The following is a 17,062-nucleotide window of genomic DNA, read 5'->3' as shown; positions in this document are numbered from 1 at the left end:
TCCTCCTCCCATTTTCTGTTTTGAAGGGACTTGTCTTATAACAATATAAAGGACCTCCCAAGTTTTAAGGGCTGCCACTCCTTGGAAGAAATGTAAGTAGAAATACATGTTGGTTATTTTATTACTTCTTTAGCTAGTACATCGAGTCCTGCTCTCCAGAGTTGTTTTTGCTCCATATTTGAGCATAAGAACAATTTGAAGATTAAGGCCAGAGTGAAGTAATATGACCGTGTCATGATGGACAGAGAATTCAACCAGTTGTGTTTTCCTCAATCATCTAAGGTTTAATTGTTTATTTATCACCAAAAAAAAAAGGATGCATGGCATGAATCCTACATTTCATAGAGTATTGCTATATTCATAAATGGAACGAGCACTTAAGTGTTTTCTTTCATGCCTCTTATTTCTTCCACTCTTCTTCAGTTGCGTTCAACTATCAGCCTATGCTTGGATAAAATACTTGTGTTGTTTTTTTTTTTCCTGCAGTCCCTGTAAGACACATTCGTTCTCAAAACCCATCTGTGTTTTTCCATTGCTTTAAAACTTCCTAAGTTTTATTTCTAGGTCCCATGCAATTTTTCCATGTGCTTATGTTCCTACTTCTTAAACCTCTCTGTTCCTAATCTTCTTGACTTTTAATGAGATGGGAGATAATAGACTTCTCGCAGATCTTTGCTGTTACACTGACATGTTTGGGCTCATTGTACGCACTTTTTCTGTAGAACATCGAGCAAAGCATCTTCAGAGCTTGTTGTGTGTGAAGGAAGCCTGTTAGTCTCCAACAAAGGCACCACTGATGTGTTTGTTAGAACATGCTGTTACTGTATACACAGGGGAGCTTAAGGGAGTTTGGAAGGGACATGGGGAGCAAATGTATTGGAGTATAATTTAATTTGGCCATTAGCTCTTGAAGCATTTATCTGCATTTTCCTTTCAAAAATCTGTATTTTGAGAAAAAGAAAGCACACCTGAATCTCCTAAAGATTCCTTGCAGAATTAGGTAGGATTGCGTTAAATCTCTATGACTCCTGAAAATGCATAAAGTAATGAATAAAATAAAATTCATAAAGTAAATTAGAAGTAATACAGCCCGCCCTTGACATTCACTTCTAAATACTAAGAGATGTGAATTGGGATTGGGCAAAGGTGTTAATAAAAGAGCTTCATAATTGTACTAACATAGCTAACGTGAAATGCAGAGCAGATACCTACATGGTTTGCCTTCAAGGGGAAACTAAATCTTGCCATTGGTAAGGCTAAATCTACTTAGTAGCAGCCACCAAGCTATTCCATGGTTTGAAGTCAGCCCGGTTTGCCAACAAAGTTGTGTCTCTTTGCAGTTCCTTACAGCATAATCAAATCCATGAAATCACAGATGATACCTTTCAAGGACTGTCCTCCCTTCGTATCCTGTAAGTGTACACAGCTGCATACAGAGTAAAACAATATCATGTTTTTGATTCCTTCCTAAAATGATAGCAGGGCTTGGTGTTACGAATCTGGTTTACGTCCGGGGGCCAGGTATGCTGGATCCTAAGGTGAAGCAAACAATGTGCAAGAAATACTAGCAGCAGCCAGTTTCAGTTTCAGTTCTTTATTCTTTGTTTTGCTTTTGTATGCAAATCTAAAGAGATTTTTCTTGGCTAATCTACTGTTCAGCATTATATGCTTTGTATTGGAGCATTCTATCTGTTTCCCTCAAGAGAAGTAAACCACTAAACAAAATTAACTCCTACCTTCACATCAGCTGTATGAAGATTGTATAGAAACACTGCAATTATAAGTAAAAAAACAAACAAACAAACAAACAAACAAAAAAAAAAAACAAAAAGAATTTAATAGGTCATTTAAATGGAATGTCTTAATTATAAGTCATTGTGGTCCAGCATGAGCTGGATCTGGAATTAGAAATCCAACCAAGCAGATGCCCTTCTCCTTATTCTTCTGTTCTCTTCCTCCGTCCCTTCTGACTTGCCCTGCTGCAAGTGCAGTTGTCACCAAAGTGATCTAGCTGGCACCTTCACCCTGGGAATGGGTGATGCCAGAGCCTGCCTCTGCCTTGCTGAGTTGCCAGGGCCAAGGAAGGAAGGGAACAGCAGCACTAATGGGATACAGCTGCTACCTTGGTAATGGGATGAAGCCAAATACGTCAGACTGGCCAACAGATCAGGCTGCTACTGCACTTGTCCAGCTGGGGAGAGAAGGGAGGTGGGAGGGTCATTCAGTTTTTCTGACAAAGATATAATGGGTGTGTCACCTTAGCTTTTTTCTTAGAATAATGACTATTGCAATGTTTTGATGAAACTGCTAAAATAATGTTACTTGGCATTCATTGCAGTGACCTCAGTAGAAATCGGATCCGTAAGATCCACAAGGAAGCTTTCATCACCCTTGGAGCTATTGTTAACCTGTAAGTAGGCTATTCTTTTTCTACCATTAAATTGCTGAGATAGTTAAATGCTTACAGCTTAAAACTAGTACATCTCCATCATTTGTTTCATCTATGTGGATCACGAAACCTCTCGTGAACTGGATGCGTGCAGGACACAGTAAAATGAGGCATGCTTCTTAAATGTGCCTGCTGCAGCAACAGTCGTTTTCCAGACCACAGCTTTGGTGTGGGACTTTAAAGACTTCCTACTCCTACAAAGTACGCTTATAGGATCTTCAAAATTGCTTTGTTGTAACGCTATCTTAATATTCATATTTCAGAGACCTAAGTTTCAATGAACTCACTTCTGTTCCAACTGAAGGATTAAGTGGACTGAACCAGCTTAAACTTGCAGGCAATTCTGAGTTGAAAGAAGCTTTGGCAGCGAAGAACTTTGCGAAGCTCCGGTACGTTGGTAAACAACACTACAGAGCGCCTCACTTTTCCTTTGCCTGTAACAAGCAATGTGACAATAAATGAAGCCAGTTTATTAGATAGTACTGATGACAAATGATCATGCCCTTCACTGAGTCCTGCAGTGCCTCGACATAGTTGTATATTAAGGTGTATCCTGACTATTCTGATGGAAAAAAACATTTGTAGACAATTTTCTTGGAACCTGTTACATTTTTCCTCCACCGCTTTTCAGGCAGATATAATCAGCTGACTTCAGATTAGTGGTTTGGATGGATTCCATTTGTTATTGAACTGAGCACATCTGTCTTTCAGTGCGTGGAAAACGGGAACAGACTCACAGGTGCCTGATTCCATAATCACTACACTTCATACATATGCTGTTTATTCATGGAGGCAAATTATATAAGAGTAACAGTAATCATTTAAATTGGAACCTGTTACTGATTTCAATATGCGGTGGATCAGACAGTGATGAACTGGTTTGCATTTGCAAGATCTTTGTACACATTGATATTTTGATCCTGAAGAAGTAGTTTAAAATGGTTTTCCATACTGTCCAGTGGAAAAATGGGCATGAAGATACTGTTAATTTGTGTAAGGCTAATAGAGGGTTCTGTGTCAGACTTAAAGACAAGCTTTGGCAATCCCGTGGAAACAACACATTTTTATATTGTTGCTGTTTTTGATCTGTGCTTGAGAACTAATGCACTGTGGGATCCTCCAGACCAATGTTCCTTCTAAATACTTACAAGAACATAATTCAGGAACAATATCGCAGATAGTTGATATTGTAGCCTTAAGTCAGAAGAAAATAGCTTTTGGTCTGCTATAACTGAGTTGTTTATATGCACTTTTAAAAACTCTGTGTGCACCTATATTTCTTTTCCACCCAGATTAATAGCGCATACCATTTCTGGAAAACACACAGAAAGACAATAGCAAAACATATTTTTTTTCTGGTCAACAAAACGAAATGAAAAGGAAATATACGTTTTTAATGCTGTGGTCATTTGGAAACTTAACTTTCTTAAAAAACAGTTATGCTTTAATTAACTTGCTTGATGAATTTTTGATTTAATTTGTACAGTAACACCAAAAATATTGATCAGAATTTGTTTTGTATAAGGAGGAAAAATAAAGCGAAGGGATAAACGTCACAAAATATTTTGGTACTTCTTGCTGTAGACGACACTTGGATGCATCACCTGTCCTTTATCTCAGTGAAAAAGTTAATCAGAAGTGGTTACAACTGATGCAATTTAAAATTTATTTTTTTTTCTTAGTGACCAGACAAAATACTTCTGTTTTAGCACTGAAGTGTGCCGCTTAATTTTTTTTAAAAGGTGGTAACCTTGGTTAAAGTTACAGCAGGTAACAGTGTTCATTGTTCTGCCTGTATTTCAGGTCGCTCTCAGTGCCATATGCTTACCAGTGCTGTGCGTTTTGGGGTTGTGACTCCTACTTAAACTCGGATGCTGAAGATTCCAGTCACCAAGATCAAGGTACCTTGGTGGATCGTGAGAAGGGTAAGGGTACTTATCCTAGTGAGGAATATGTGTTAGGACAGCAGTAGTTTTTTTGGGCCAGACTAGACCAAATAAAGCATCTATTGTCTTTGAGTAAGAAAATAATGAAAATGTCATCTTCGTAGGGGTACTGAAACCATCTGTGAAAGTGATTAGCAGTTCCTGGCCAGGTGGGGTGGGCAATGCCAAGTTCTTTCTAAATGTGTGAGAACTGCCTGTTGTTTAAAACTATTTCCCACTGCCAGATTGTTTCCATTATTTTCTGCCAGAGCAGAAGATGTTTTATTGATCTCAGTATTTCAGCCTTCCTGTACAGAGAGCTTGTCCTTACTCTATCTAGTTCAAGGCCTTGTAGATCTTTTCCCTGTTGCTTAAAAATGTTGCTGTTGTGTTGCAAAAAACTGTGAGTAGTTACCCTGGGCAGTAGTAACTTACACTGCTGCAGCAGTTTCTGCGCTGAGCATTGGACCACTTGTGGCAAACTGGAACAGCTCCGCTTGTTATAGGCTAGAAAGCTGGTGAAGTGTTAGGTCTTTGATCTTTCAAAGCTGTACTTCCATCCTAGGCAGCTTTGTTACATTTCCCTCTTTATTTTTCTTTCTGCAACTAACCTGGTTTTCATTTTATTTGAGTACAGCTGATGCAGATGTTCTGAGAAATGATGAAAATGCCGAACTGGGACAGACTATTATTCACTGTACACCAGCAACAGGTAAATCTCATAAAGTGCTTTAGCCTCACGGCAAACTTCAGGCAAGGTGTTATGCAAATAGCTGTCAACAGAATTGTGTTGTATTCCTCTCTTCCTCTGTACAGAGAAGGTTAAACTGCAGTGCTTGGCTGAAACTTCATTTGATGCCATTGTTTTGGACAAGCAGTCGCAAAGAATTGGCTCAGCTTTAGACATAGTATTGTATGGGAGAAATAAGTTACAAAAAAACAAGTTGGTTTCTGTACATGCTAGATTGTGATACTTATATTTGGACCTTTCTGTGTTTGATGCACTGCCCCCTAATTCTGCATTACTCTTGCCAAGGAAGTATCTGTGGAGCAGACTGTATGAATGCTCATCTGCTCCAGTGAGAAGTTAGCCTGCGCTTTTAAAAGCTTCTATCAAACTGCTGTCATTTGTGGTTTAAGCTAAGCCTGATGTTTTTGCAGGAGAGAGGATGAGGAATGCTCATGGGATCTGTTCTCTCAGTCCTGCCTTAGCAGCATTAATTGACAGCAGAGGGCTGTTACAGGTAGCTGGAGTAGCATCTTAAACTGATACAGATATCTGTGCTACGAGTACTCTTATTGGCATACCAGAACTATTCCAATTTGGGCTTGAACAGTCCAGGAGTGTTGAAAGCCTTTGATCTCGCGGATGAATATTTTCATTCTAGGCAGTTTCATTGCTCCCCTTCCGCTTATCTTCCTTCTTCTGCACATTTCCACACACGGTTCCACTCAGCCCCTAAAGCGCAGGCTGTGCTGCCTCTTACTTCCTCACCTTTGCCATGGGCTCTCAAGAAGAGAGAAGCTTTTATACATCTTGTATCCTGTTTGCATAAACAGGAATACGTAGATAAGGGGGAGAGTATGCTTTGAGGAAAGCTGATTCTGGATGAACATGGGTTTTTGAAGCCTGCTTTCATTTTTTCCGCCTTTACTGGTATTTTATGTCCGTTATGAAACTTCGTCTGTTTGCTCTTCATCTTTTGGGATAGCTCTGTCTGTAGTCTACAGAATACTGCAAGGATTTCTAGGTCACTTTGTGGTGGTACTAATGTAACTGTATGATCTGAGAGTGAATTGAACCAATGCTGCTTATTTGCTTTTGATCTGTTCACAGAATGAGAGTTCAGATGCTATGTTATATGGGTTAAATCTTTAAAGCCTTTAGCTCTCTTTTTGCCCATGCCAGAGATGCTGTAACTCTAAAGGGAATGAAGAGCTTGTTTTACAAGTTCACAATTTAACTTGTTTTTCACCAGTCCCTCCCATACTAACAACTTATGACCAGACGACAGCACAGCAGGGAAAATAAGTAGGACACTCCACCCACCACCTGAAGTTCTGAATCATTGCTCATCCCATAGAGCACTTTCCACCTTGCCTAATGGCAGGAATGGATTGCTGAACAGTGGCACTTAAGTAGCATAGCGCTGAAAGCAGCAAAACTCATAGCATGAATGTCCCTGCTGGGTTGGGAATATTAGTGGGAGAGGAGGCTAACTTCGTACTATGATAGTTAGAGAGAATGGGAGTTGGGAGAATGACAGGAAGGTGTGGTGGAAATTGTTGGTTGTGTAAAGATGACCCATGATACAGCTACTAGATAAAAAAGAAACCAGTTTGATTTTCAAAACACAGAATTTGCATTTTTAAATTTCCTAAGTAGGAAGTTGTTTTTATTTTTAAGTATATTGAGGTTAGCAGATTTTGCTCAATAGAATGGTCTGGATGTGAAGAAAAGAAAGACCATCATCTGCAACCCCTTGCGACATGCAGGGACACCTCCCACTAGACCAGGGTGAACGTCCATGGTGAATGTACTTCAGAAATAATTTCCTGAGTAAGAGATGCTCATTGGAGTATACCTGCAAAAAAGGGATTGTACTACTGTTTTTGCTGGTCTGATAATCCAATTAACAGCATTATTTCTTGCTCAGAAATGAAGCTTGCTCGTTTAAACAAACAAAAAGATTCTTTCCGGACTTGTCAGTTGAGTTATTTCTGGAAGTTGCTTTAGGCCTTGGGAGTTTCTCATCCTGACGTTTAATCTCTCTGTGCAGTCAGCGTTAGGAATGGGTTGTGCTTACCTTTCGCCTGCCTAGAAGGAGGGGATGAGGCGTGTGGGGCTGAGGGCTGCCTGGCCACGGCTCAGAAGCTGTTTCGGCAGTGTGGTTTGGCGTTCCTCTGCTTCGCCTTCAGCTCGCAGGGGGCCAGACTGCACAAGAGATCCCTCGGTATTGTGTTTGGGACAATTAGCAGCGCTTAATGGAGATGAAGGAGAGGTTAAACTCTTCTAATTGTTACATAAAATCAGTGGGATTTCCCCATGGAATAAATAGCAATTAGAAGGATTAGAAGGGTAAGCAGAAACAGTGACCTTTTTTTCCCTTATCTTGCTTTATATCATTAGACATTTTATCTGGTTTTTATCACTTAGTTCTTCACCTCAGTGGCAAAAGAAGAAGAAAATGCAATTTTTCCTATGACTCTGCAAACTCTCAATGCCTTCCAGTGATGGGGGTGGGAGAGAGGGTCTGTGGTGAATTCCCGTCCCTATTAAAGCTGATAAATTGAATTTGTTGGCTGTTTTACAGATGTTTCCTTGTGACCAAAAGCTACTCCGGAAGGCATGTTTGTGAATCATTTTTTGAGAGAAATGTTACTTATAAGGGAAAAGGAATTTTTTTTTTACAAGTCGGTTTTGAACTTTTGGTTTTATTTAGTTATCAACCTTTTTATGAAATATGAAATATTTTTTAAAAAGTATTTAGGGGGCACTAATAAAAGCTATTTTGAGTAGCTGAGAGGTAATTAGGTTTGTTTATCTAGTTTGTTTATAGAAAGTATTCCCAAGTGACCATTCATTGCAGTAATTATTATTTCAGGCATAATTAATTAGTAAATAGCTTCAGCAGAGCAGTTTACTTTCAACTGACCTATTTAGCAGTTCAGCTGGGTACTCTATTCATGAATTAATGAATGAGGAGGGCTCTTGTAATACCTTTGAAAATCTTGCTTATTAAGGCACGAGTTTTCTCCCTAAATTGGTTGTCCTTCTGTTTTTTTTTTTCTTCTAGGTGCTTTTAAGCCTTGTGAATATTTACTGGGAAGCTGGATGATTCGACTGACTGTCTGGTTTATTTTTTTGGTTGCTTTGTTCTTCAACCTGCTTGTCATGTTAACAATATTTGCATCTTGTACTCCATTGCCATCTTCCAAACTGTTCATAGGCCTGATTTCTGTCTCTAACTTATTCATGGGAGTCTATACCGGTATTTTAACTTTCTTGGATGCTGTCTCTTGGGGAAGATTTGCTGAATTTGGCATATGGTGGGAGACTGGCAGTGGTTGCAGAGTTGCTGGGTTTCTCGCAGTATTTTCATCAGAAAGTGCCATTTTTTTCCTGATGCTGGCAGCCGTTGAACGGAGCTTCTCTGCGAAGGAGATCATTAAAAAGGGGAAAAGCAATCGGCAAAAACAGTTTCAGATTGCGGCAGTCCTCGCTTTCCTGTGTGCTATGGTAGCAGGATGCTTACCACTTTTCCATAAAGTGGAGTATTCGGCATCACCCCTTTGCTTGCCCTTCCCCACTGGAGAGACGCCTTCACTAGGCTTCACGGTAACTTTAGTGCTCCTGAATTCGTTAGCGTTTTTGCTAATGGCTATTATCTACACTAAACTTTACTGCAACTTGGAAAAAGAGGACCTCTCCGAAAACTCACAGTCCAGCATGATTAAGCATGTCGCTTGGCTAATCTTCACGAACTGCATCTTTTTCTGCCCTGTTGCATTTTTCTCGTTTGCACCGTTGATCACTGCAATTTCTATCAGCCCTGAAATAATGAAGTCTGTTACTCTGATATTCTTCCCGTTACCCGCTTGCCTGAACCCAGTTCTGTACGTATTCTTCAATCCAAAGTTCAAGGAAGACTGGAAGTTGCTCAGACGCCACTTGAGCAGGAAGAACGGAGCGGTAGCAATTTCCGTCAACACCCAAGGGGGCTGCGTGGCGCAGGACTTTTACTATGACTGTGGCATGTACACCCATCTGCAGGGGAACATTGCCGTGTGCGAGTGCTGCGAATCGCTCCTCTTGTCCAAGCCCGTGCCATGTAAACACTTAATCAAATCACACAGCTGCCCCACGCTGGCAGTGGTGCCTTGCCAAAGGCCGGATGGCTACTGGTCGGACTGTGGCACCCAGTCTGCCCACTCCGACTACGCGGACGAGGACGACTCCTTCGTGTCGGACAGCTCAGACCAAGTGCAGGCCTGTGGCCGCGCGTGCTTCTACCAAAGCCGAGGATTCCCTTTGGTTCGCTATGCCTACAACATACCCAGAATTAAAGACTGAAAGGCTTTGCCGTCAGCTCTTCTGACGAAGAGGTATAACGCTTCGTAGGCCGTTACCTGTTTTGACCTTCTCAAGCAGGAAGCACTTTTGTAATCGTTGTTTAGCGTCGTTTGTAAAGAAGGGAAGTGGGCAGTAATTTCTTGAGCCATACATTTAAAAATAATGAAACAAATAAATAAATTGCCCTGACTGTAAATAATTGGTAAACCAAATTTGTTACCCGATATTTTTACTCTTTCCAAGCAATAGTGGTTCCTTTTATACGGTTTTTACATGCCTAGTGGTCTGTTTCCGTGTTGTGCTCCAGTTGTATTTACTTCTGCTGGTGGTGAGGTAAGTTCTGATGATTTTTTTCCTGCCAAAGCACAATATAAAGGACAGCTGTTAATATTAAAGAAATTATTTTTAAATGTGACTTTTCTATAATTAAGCAAACAACTCTCTTGCTAGCTTTGTATAGTGTATTCAGCATTGAATCTCAGGATGAATTTTACTGCAGGGCCAAAAAAAAGGGATTAATTCTCCCATAATAACTGTGAGAGCAATATAGTAATACCGTGTTTCTTTTGTATTTCAAGCCAATGTTCAATCTTTTTTAGACAAAGAAAAGATTGCTATAGCAAAAGCAGTTGTAATCCACAATATCTGCAGACTATGAAACATCAATATTAACAGCTGTCAGGCACAATAGGGCTGAACGCATTTTTCAGCGACGATGCATTACTTCAGGTGAAACACAGCAACTTTCTTCAGTATTATGCAGTAGGGTCACGCTGTTAGGAGGAATATCGATGCATCGGGTGGTGTATTAGCAGTGCTGTCAATGTATACAGCTCGTGTGCTTGCAGAAAAAGACTGGCTAATACTGCGCAGCCTGTTGAATGTTGGTGCACCCCAATAATATCTATGAATAGACTGAGATTTTAGCAAATGGAGAGAAAAAGAAAGAATTTTACAATTAAAAAAAAAAACATATTGTTGCCAATTATTTTACTGAGTGTGATGTACACTGTGCAAAGTCACTGATTTTCATGTAAGTCAGTGTTTTATTTTAAAACCGTTTAAGTCTTGAGGCCCAAATGATTTAAGTACAATCAGTGATTCGTTGAAATCTGATCAATTTATATTATATCAGAGTTATGAATGCTCGATTAGGTAATTATGTTCCTCAACTATGATAAATCAAGAGCAAATTCACTGCCATCCCAGTTACTCTGGAGACATTCTTCTTAAGATTTAAAGCTAGATTGCTGTTTTGAGAATTAACCTGTATATACTGTTCATACAATGAATTTTTATCTTTGTATTGTAAATTATTTGATAGAACACATGATGGGAAATGTGGCTTCAGTTCATTTTGTTAATTAAAGCTACCTCCTAAACAATAGTGGCTGCCAGTAGCAGAATGTTTAAAACATGGTTTATATACTTTTTGCATTGTAAATAGACATGGTTGTATATTGTCACTGTAATAAAAACAGAATCCTTGTATATCGAAAACATGTAGTTTGTATAAAATACGGGAGGATTATTTACTGTAATGCTGTTAATTTTGTAAGCCAAAATATTCATATGTAAAAACAAAGGAGAAAACCCACCACCCAGAGTTGTTAATTCTTATATTTACACTCATGAATATTAGAGCCATCTGCAATTAGCATGGAATGTTACACTGAAAACAAATAAAGGGTACATGAATATTGATTGTTATTTATCTCTGTTTTTCAGAAGTTTAGGCTAAAAATGGTGCACTTGCATGAAATTGTAGACAACAAAGAGCATAATTAATGTGGTTAGAGCTTTGGGAAGGAATAGCCAGCAAAATAAGTAAGCTGCCAGTTTACATGTGGATCTGTGATCTCTGACTAATGCTGCCTCAGGGCCTGCAAATGATTAAAACATTCAGAGAAGCGCTTGCCCTCTTACAAAGCAAACACTTTAAAAAAAAAGACATTATGTACCGTATTTAACCTCAAATGTGATACATCTTGGAAAGTCATACAGAGGATGATTTTATGTTTTTGATAGCATTTCCCTGCTAATCGTTACTTTTTTTAAGCTGTAGTTTTGTAAGAGTCACAGTTTGTTCCATGCTCCCTCTGTTGGCCAACTAGTCACAGGTAACAACAATACTTCTAAGAAAGAATACTCCTCAAAAAGGAAAACAAATTTCAGATGGAGTTTTATAATTAGCAGGAAGGAAATGCAACTATCAAGGTGCCAAGTGCATATTCCAACAATATTCTTGAGCATGGATATATGTCGCCCGCTGTTTAACAAATGAGTCGTCACTGAAATGCTATGAAAGTGGCCAAATGTAGTTCATTTAGAACCCTAGTATTCAAAATGTGTTTTTTTTTTTTTTTTTTCAGTTAACTTCTAATGCAGTCAGTCCAGTGTCTTCCAACGCATGCAGGTTTTATTGATAGAGGTGAAGGAACGCAGGCAGTAGCTAGTAAAATCAACCTGTTGAGAAGTAGTGCTGCAAAACTTGCCTGGCTCAGCATTGCTGCGTGCCCAACATGACCACGTAAGAACGCAGAGAAGCACAGCTACCAGGTACCAGATAAATCCCTTGTCACATCCTTGCCAGTCAAGCTGATCTCTGTAGCTGTGCCTACTGTTCAGATGTTCACAGCTGCAACAGAAAAGATCTGCTGAGAATTCGCTCCCTCTCTTCCTGGCTCCAGAAGTGGTGTCAGGTATGTGGGGACATCTTGCCTCGAAGCTGCGCCGTGTTGGTAACACGTGGGGGGGATTGCTTAGCTCTGCACGAGTTGATGTCCAGAGTGCTCTCCTCCCTTGCTAGGCAAAGCTTCCTAATCTCTGTTTTGATATCCAGGCAAGTGAAACCTCCTAAGTTCCATCCTTCTTGGGTGTTCACAGGAAAAAAAATCCTTTGATTTCCTACAGTCTGGAGTTACCTGAAACTATTTTTACAGTGACAACGTCAGTTACCTTATTTCTAAACCCTGCTGAGCAACTGTTGTACTGAGCTTCAGTACCAAACTTAGCAGACACAAGAAATTTGCTGTTCACTTTAAACAAATGAAATCTTGAGCAAGACAGGGATTTCTGCTGTAGTGAGGAAGCAGCTTTCTGCAAATGGGGCAGAGGAGAAAAACAGAAAGTGCCAAAAGTTGTTGCTAAGATGTTCGACACCTGCCCCCATTAAGTTTACGGACAGCTGTTAACCTGCTCTATGGAAGCATTCTGGTGAGATCTCTTAATCTGGAAGGGAGCCTCATTACTCTTACAGAAATGATGTACCTACTCAGCAACTGTTTGGTGTGAATCCCTTTTGACTTGTTTCATTTCTCTCCAGTGGAACTTCCTGAGTTTAATTGCACATTTACTCAGAAAATTCCAAGTTGCACAAGGATACTTTTGACTTCGATTACAATTTTTAATCCTTTGGTTTTAATTTATAGGGTAATATTTTTAATTAAAAGCACAATGCACAGTTTGTTTCATATGTACTCTCAATTTAATAACTTTTAATTACATAGATGCTTTTGATCTTTTACTGCTAGCATAATAAGTTTATTTTTAGGTAGAGATTTTTAATATTGCCTTTCATATACGGTACAGTAGAATCTGAGCAATTTACTCTGGAGTTCAGTTGAGTGTGATTCCCAAAATAAGGAAATGAATGAAAGGTGGAGCAGGATAAAGCATCACAAATTACTGTGTTTTGTTCACTGCTGTATAGTGTAGGAACTTGGAGGATGAATGGACACATTCCCTGTTGTTGCATCCGTGGCACTACACTAGTATAAAATACCATCATTTAGGTCTTACCTAAGAAGTATTTGTTGATGGGAATTTGTTAATTTGTTAATGTTGTGGCCTTTATTATAAGGAAATTTGTTCAAATTTGACAGCAACAATTTGTGAGGTATATCAATGGTTTCCAGTAACAAAAGCATAACCTACAAGTGTCTTTTGAAAACTGTAGCCCAAAAGCGAGTGAATAAATCTGTTAATAACTGATGCTTTAAAAGAGTATAAGGACTGAGGTAAAGACTTTGTATGAAGTAGCCAAGCAAGTGAAGGTTGTTCAACAGCAGGCTGTGATCTCCAACTAACACAAAAAACGGGTGCATTTTGGTTGAATATAAGGTGAAATCCAGCCCATTGAGTTGAGCACAAATCATACTATTGATTTGAAAAGATGAGATTTTACTAAGTTTGTTTCATAGAATTGTTGCACATTCCCCTAAAAAGAGAAACACGTCTTCTCAAGGCTGTGGTCCTTGAAAATAGCTGGCTCCATTTGAGCAACCTACAGAAAATCTGGACTGGGACCAGTAGTGGGTATGGCTTATTGCAAGGATGGGAAACCACCAGAAAGTGAAGGAAAACTGAAGTTATCCAAGACCCCTCAGGATGCCTAGCATCTAATGAAACAGAATTACAAATGAAGGCACAAAAATAGCTCATAGACTAGCATAGATATTGATCTGTCAACTCCAATGGTGAGCATGGATCCAAGTAGCTTTCTTCCTCGCAGATGCACCTGCTGCACCACTTACTTTTGCCCACACCAGAAAAATCTGAAGACTCAAATTCATGTACATGCATATGGCTTAAATTTTGTATTTTTTTTTTTCTGTTTGAGTAAAACAGACAAATGATCTCAAAATGTGTGCTTTGTTGATGCCAAGAAGCTTAAGGCATGTTTGTGCTGCCTCAGTCTAGTCTTTTTATTTTCAGTAGGATTATTTTATGCTTTTTCTGTGTTCCTAAATGCAGGTATGAAACTAGACAATACATCTGAGAGCAACGTAATTTGATGCTTTTCATTAAAACTGAGTGGTATTAAGCTTAACTGAGAGGTTTCCTCCTGATGGCCATTGTCTGAGGCTGAGCTGATCAGAATACAGTTGAATTTCTAAAATTTGAAGATTTTATAAGGACGAATTGGCAAATTCACTTATTTCGTAGAGTTGTTAAAACAGGGTTGTTAATAATTGAGGGTATTTGATTTATGCCTAGGATTGAATTCATTTCTATTTTTCAGTTAATTGTAAAATTGCTTTCTCAGCACCATTTTCTATGTAAAATCTTTTTTTCAAGTACAGTGGATGACAATTAGGGATTACGTGTCAGCAATCTGTCAGAATCGTTTAGAAGTTCAGACGTTGATTGACTTTGAACTGACATAAAGTATAGGTCTGTGAATATACACCTGTGGTTTTACTCCAAATTTAACTCCTGTTGCTAGAAAGTTTAAAGTGCTTCCTCTGTAGTCTGTGATGGTGTGAGTTCACTTAACGCTGAAAGGCTGAATGTAGATTTTGTCACTTCTACGGTGGGAACTTTGTCTGTTTTTTCACAGTAGTATCAACTGTAGGGGTTGTTACCCCTACATGACTGCCCACCCACACACATATATATTACACACACATATTCATTCACCACATCCAGTTGTTTGTGGCAAATTTCGTTCCTCATTAGGCCAGCTTGGTTTTGCTCATGAGCTTTAGTAGTATCAGTGCTTGATTCCTGCCATAGCAGATGCTTTTCAGAGGCAGTCTTTCCTAGGAAAAGTTGACAGAGTTAAAGTTTTGCCATGAAGTATGTCCTTGCAATGTGCCACTTTTCTATTTGCCAGTCCTTCTGTGGCCATAGAAGCTGTGTATGGACCTGTAGGATTCCTGTTTCAGTCATTATTTTACAGAATCTCATTGTCTGGGATCTTGCCAGTATTAATTTGGGCAGAGTGACTGGACAGAACAAAAAGAAAAGGGGCATCAACAATGTTATGTTATACCAGTAACGATGCTGTAATTCCTCAGAAGGTGAGCAGGCTTTTGCTGCCCTCTGCATAAGCAATCTGGAGGCATGAATTCTGGTTATTTTTTCCCCCCTCTTATTTAAGACTGTTGCCTGTGTTCACTATGAAGTGGGCTTTAAGGTCACGGGAGGTTTCCAGGCCTTCAGAGGATATCTACAATTATGTGGGGCTGCAGCTTGTTGAAATTCCTGACATTTTCATGCCCCCCGTGATGCGAAGCTTTGCTCGTGCTGCTTCCCAAATCATTGATTAAAAATGTGTAGTTTCTAGTGCTATCCTGCTGCTTCCAATGCTGGACTGATCAGTTTGGGTTATTTTAATTGCTGTAATTTGCTGTCTGTTACAGACTGCAGCTCGTACTGCTCCAGTCTGTGGATGACAAGCTCAGCAGCCTCCTGTGGGGTTGTGCTAACACCACGAGCATCAGCTGCAGTCAGCGTTGTGAGTTGGGATTTGGGCTGGTTTTGTGTTTCTGACTCGGGCCGAGTTTGTGTTTGTGAGCCCGGCTTTATTTTTTTTGTGTGTGTGTTTCTGACCAACACCAGCACGGGGGGCTAACGCCGGGGCTCTCCCTGCGGGATCCATCACAGCATCTCCCCCAGAGCTGCCACGGGGAAGGGCAGACCCCTCACTCTGGGCTCGGGGGGGCGATATCGCGGGCATGTCGCGACAGGCTGAGGGGGAGGCGGGGCGGGGCCGGGCCCGCCGCGCCGCGTCGCGGTCGCCATGGTGGCGCCGCGGGGGCCGCCGGGAGCTGGGCGGGGGGAAGGTGCTGGCCGTTAATGGCCGTTAATGGCCGGTAACCGCCGCCCCCTCCCTCAGGCGCTCGCCGGCGGCATGAGCAGCGGCGGCGAGGAGGAGGAGGAAGGGGCAGGGGCGTCCCCATTCTTGTCCCCGTCCCCGTCGCCCCGCGGCCGGGCGGGCCGTAGGTAACGGCGCGGCGGGGAGGAGGCTGCGTGGTGCGGGCTGGGTTTCCCCGGGTTTTATTTCACCTGCTGCAGGCGCCCCGCTGTGCTCCGCAGGGCCATAACCAGGCACAAAGGCACGTCCTGCCCCTAAAAGAAGCGGGGGGAGCCGGCCGTGCCCGGGTCCTTCCGGGATGTGAGCTCCCTGTGAGGTACCTCTCGGGGCGCTGAGCTGAAAGCCCCGGTGGGGCAGGGGAAGGGCTGCACCGCCTCTTTGTGGCAAGCATTATCCGAAATAATTGCTCCAAGCCCAAGAAAGGCGTTCAGACGTTCTCAGAAGCCTCCGAGTGGAGAGGCTGCTCGCCTGGCCGTGGTCCCTCCTGTCCTCCTGCCCCTTCCCACTCACTGGTGCTGTTCGGGTACCTCCAGGCGCTGTGGCACTTGGGCCTTGCTGCTTGAGATCTTTGAGGTCTTTGCAGCTTGACGCGCTGCTTGAAACAGCTCTCGATTTTGGGGCCTGTTGCTGCAGTGTTCACTGGCAGCTGTGAAATGCAACTGAAGGAGACCGCTGTCAGGGCTTGAGCTGGAACAGCCTCATTAAATTCTGTGGGCACAATATGAATTTCGCTCATACATACCCTGCGCCTGAATAATGCTGCTGCTCTATTGTAATAAGTGTCTACCAAACGCTCACGCAGCAGCTTCCGTGTGTAACTGCCAAGATCTCAAAGGTATAATAATAAAAAACACTTCTTACACTGACTTTACCCCCCTCCCTGAACGCACTTTCTCAGAGTCTTCTTGCTGTTGTTGTCTTCTTAATTCGCCAGAGGCAGAGGTTTAACGTGGGAAATCTAATATTTGTAGAGGCTGAAAACAAGGCCTGGTGAAAGGATGTTAGGCATTTTT

The 17,062-nt window shown here is 41.2% G+C and overlaps 2 protein-coding genes across 11 annotated transcripts in view; both read left to right on the top strand.

Annotated features, from left to right (window-relative positions):
- Window positions 1–11,152, top strand: part of LGR4 (leucine rich repeat containing G protein-coupled receptor 4) — a 73,746-nt gene extending 62,594 nt beyond the window's left edge. The window contains exons 12-18 of one of the 2 annotated variants that reach the window (XM_072039163.1): window positions 27–92; window positions 1,341–1,412; window positions 2,339–2,410; window positions 2,713–2,838; window positions 4,253–4,350; window positions 5,012–5,086; window positions 8,172–11,152. In XM_072039163.1, the coding sequence (XP_071895264.1) occupies window positions 27–92; window positions 1,341–1,412; window positions 2,339–2,410; window positions 2,713–2,838; window positions 4,253–4,350; window positions 5,012–5,086; window positions 8,172–9,448 (1,786 nt within the window). In that variant the 3' untranslated portion in view covers window positions 9,449–11,152. Of the gene's footprint in view, window positions 1–26; window positions 93–1,340; window positions 1,413–2,338; window positions 2,411–2,712; window positions 2,839–4,252; window positions 4,375–5,011; window positions 5,087–8,171 lie in introns of both variants that reach the window. The other variant, XM_027458136.3, reaches the window with a different exon arrangement.
- Window positions 11,153–15,970: 4,818 nt separating this feature from the next.
- Window positions 15,971–17,062, top strand: part of CCDC34 (coiled-coil domain containing 34) — a 111,106-nt gene continuing 110,014 nt past the window's right edge. For 7 of the 9 annotated variants that reach the window (XM_072039166.1, XM_072039167.1, XM_072039168.1 and 4 more), the window contains exon 1: window positions 15,974–16,177. In XM_072039166.1, coding sequence (XP_071895267.1) covers window positions 16,041–16,177 — 137 coding nt within the window. In that variant the 5' untranslated portion in view covers window positions 15,974–16,040. Of the gene's footprint in view, window positions 16,178–17,062 lie in introns of all 9 variants that reach the window. The other 2 variants (XM_072039171.1, XM_027458923.3) reach the window with 2 other exon arrangements.

Source organism: Anas platyrhynchos, chromosome 5 (assembly GCF_047663525.1).
Source record: "Anas platyrhynchos isolate ZD024472 breed Pekin duck chromosome 5, IASCAAS_PekinDuck_T2T, whole genome shotgun sequence".
NCBI classification, from domain to species: domain Eukaryota; kingdom Metazoa; phylum Chordata; class Aves; order Anseriformes; family Anatidae; genus Anas; species Anas platyrhynchos.
Note: the sequence above shows the minus strand (reverse complement) of the source record. Positions and strands in the feature narration are given on the sequence as shown.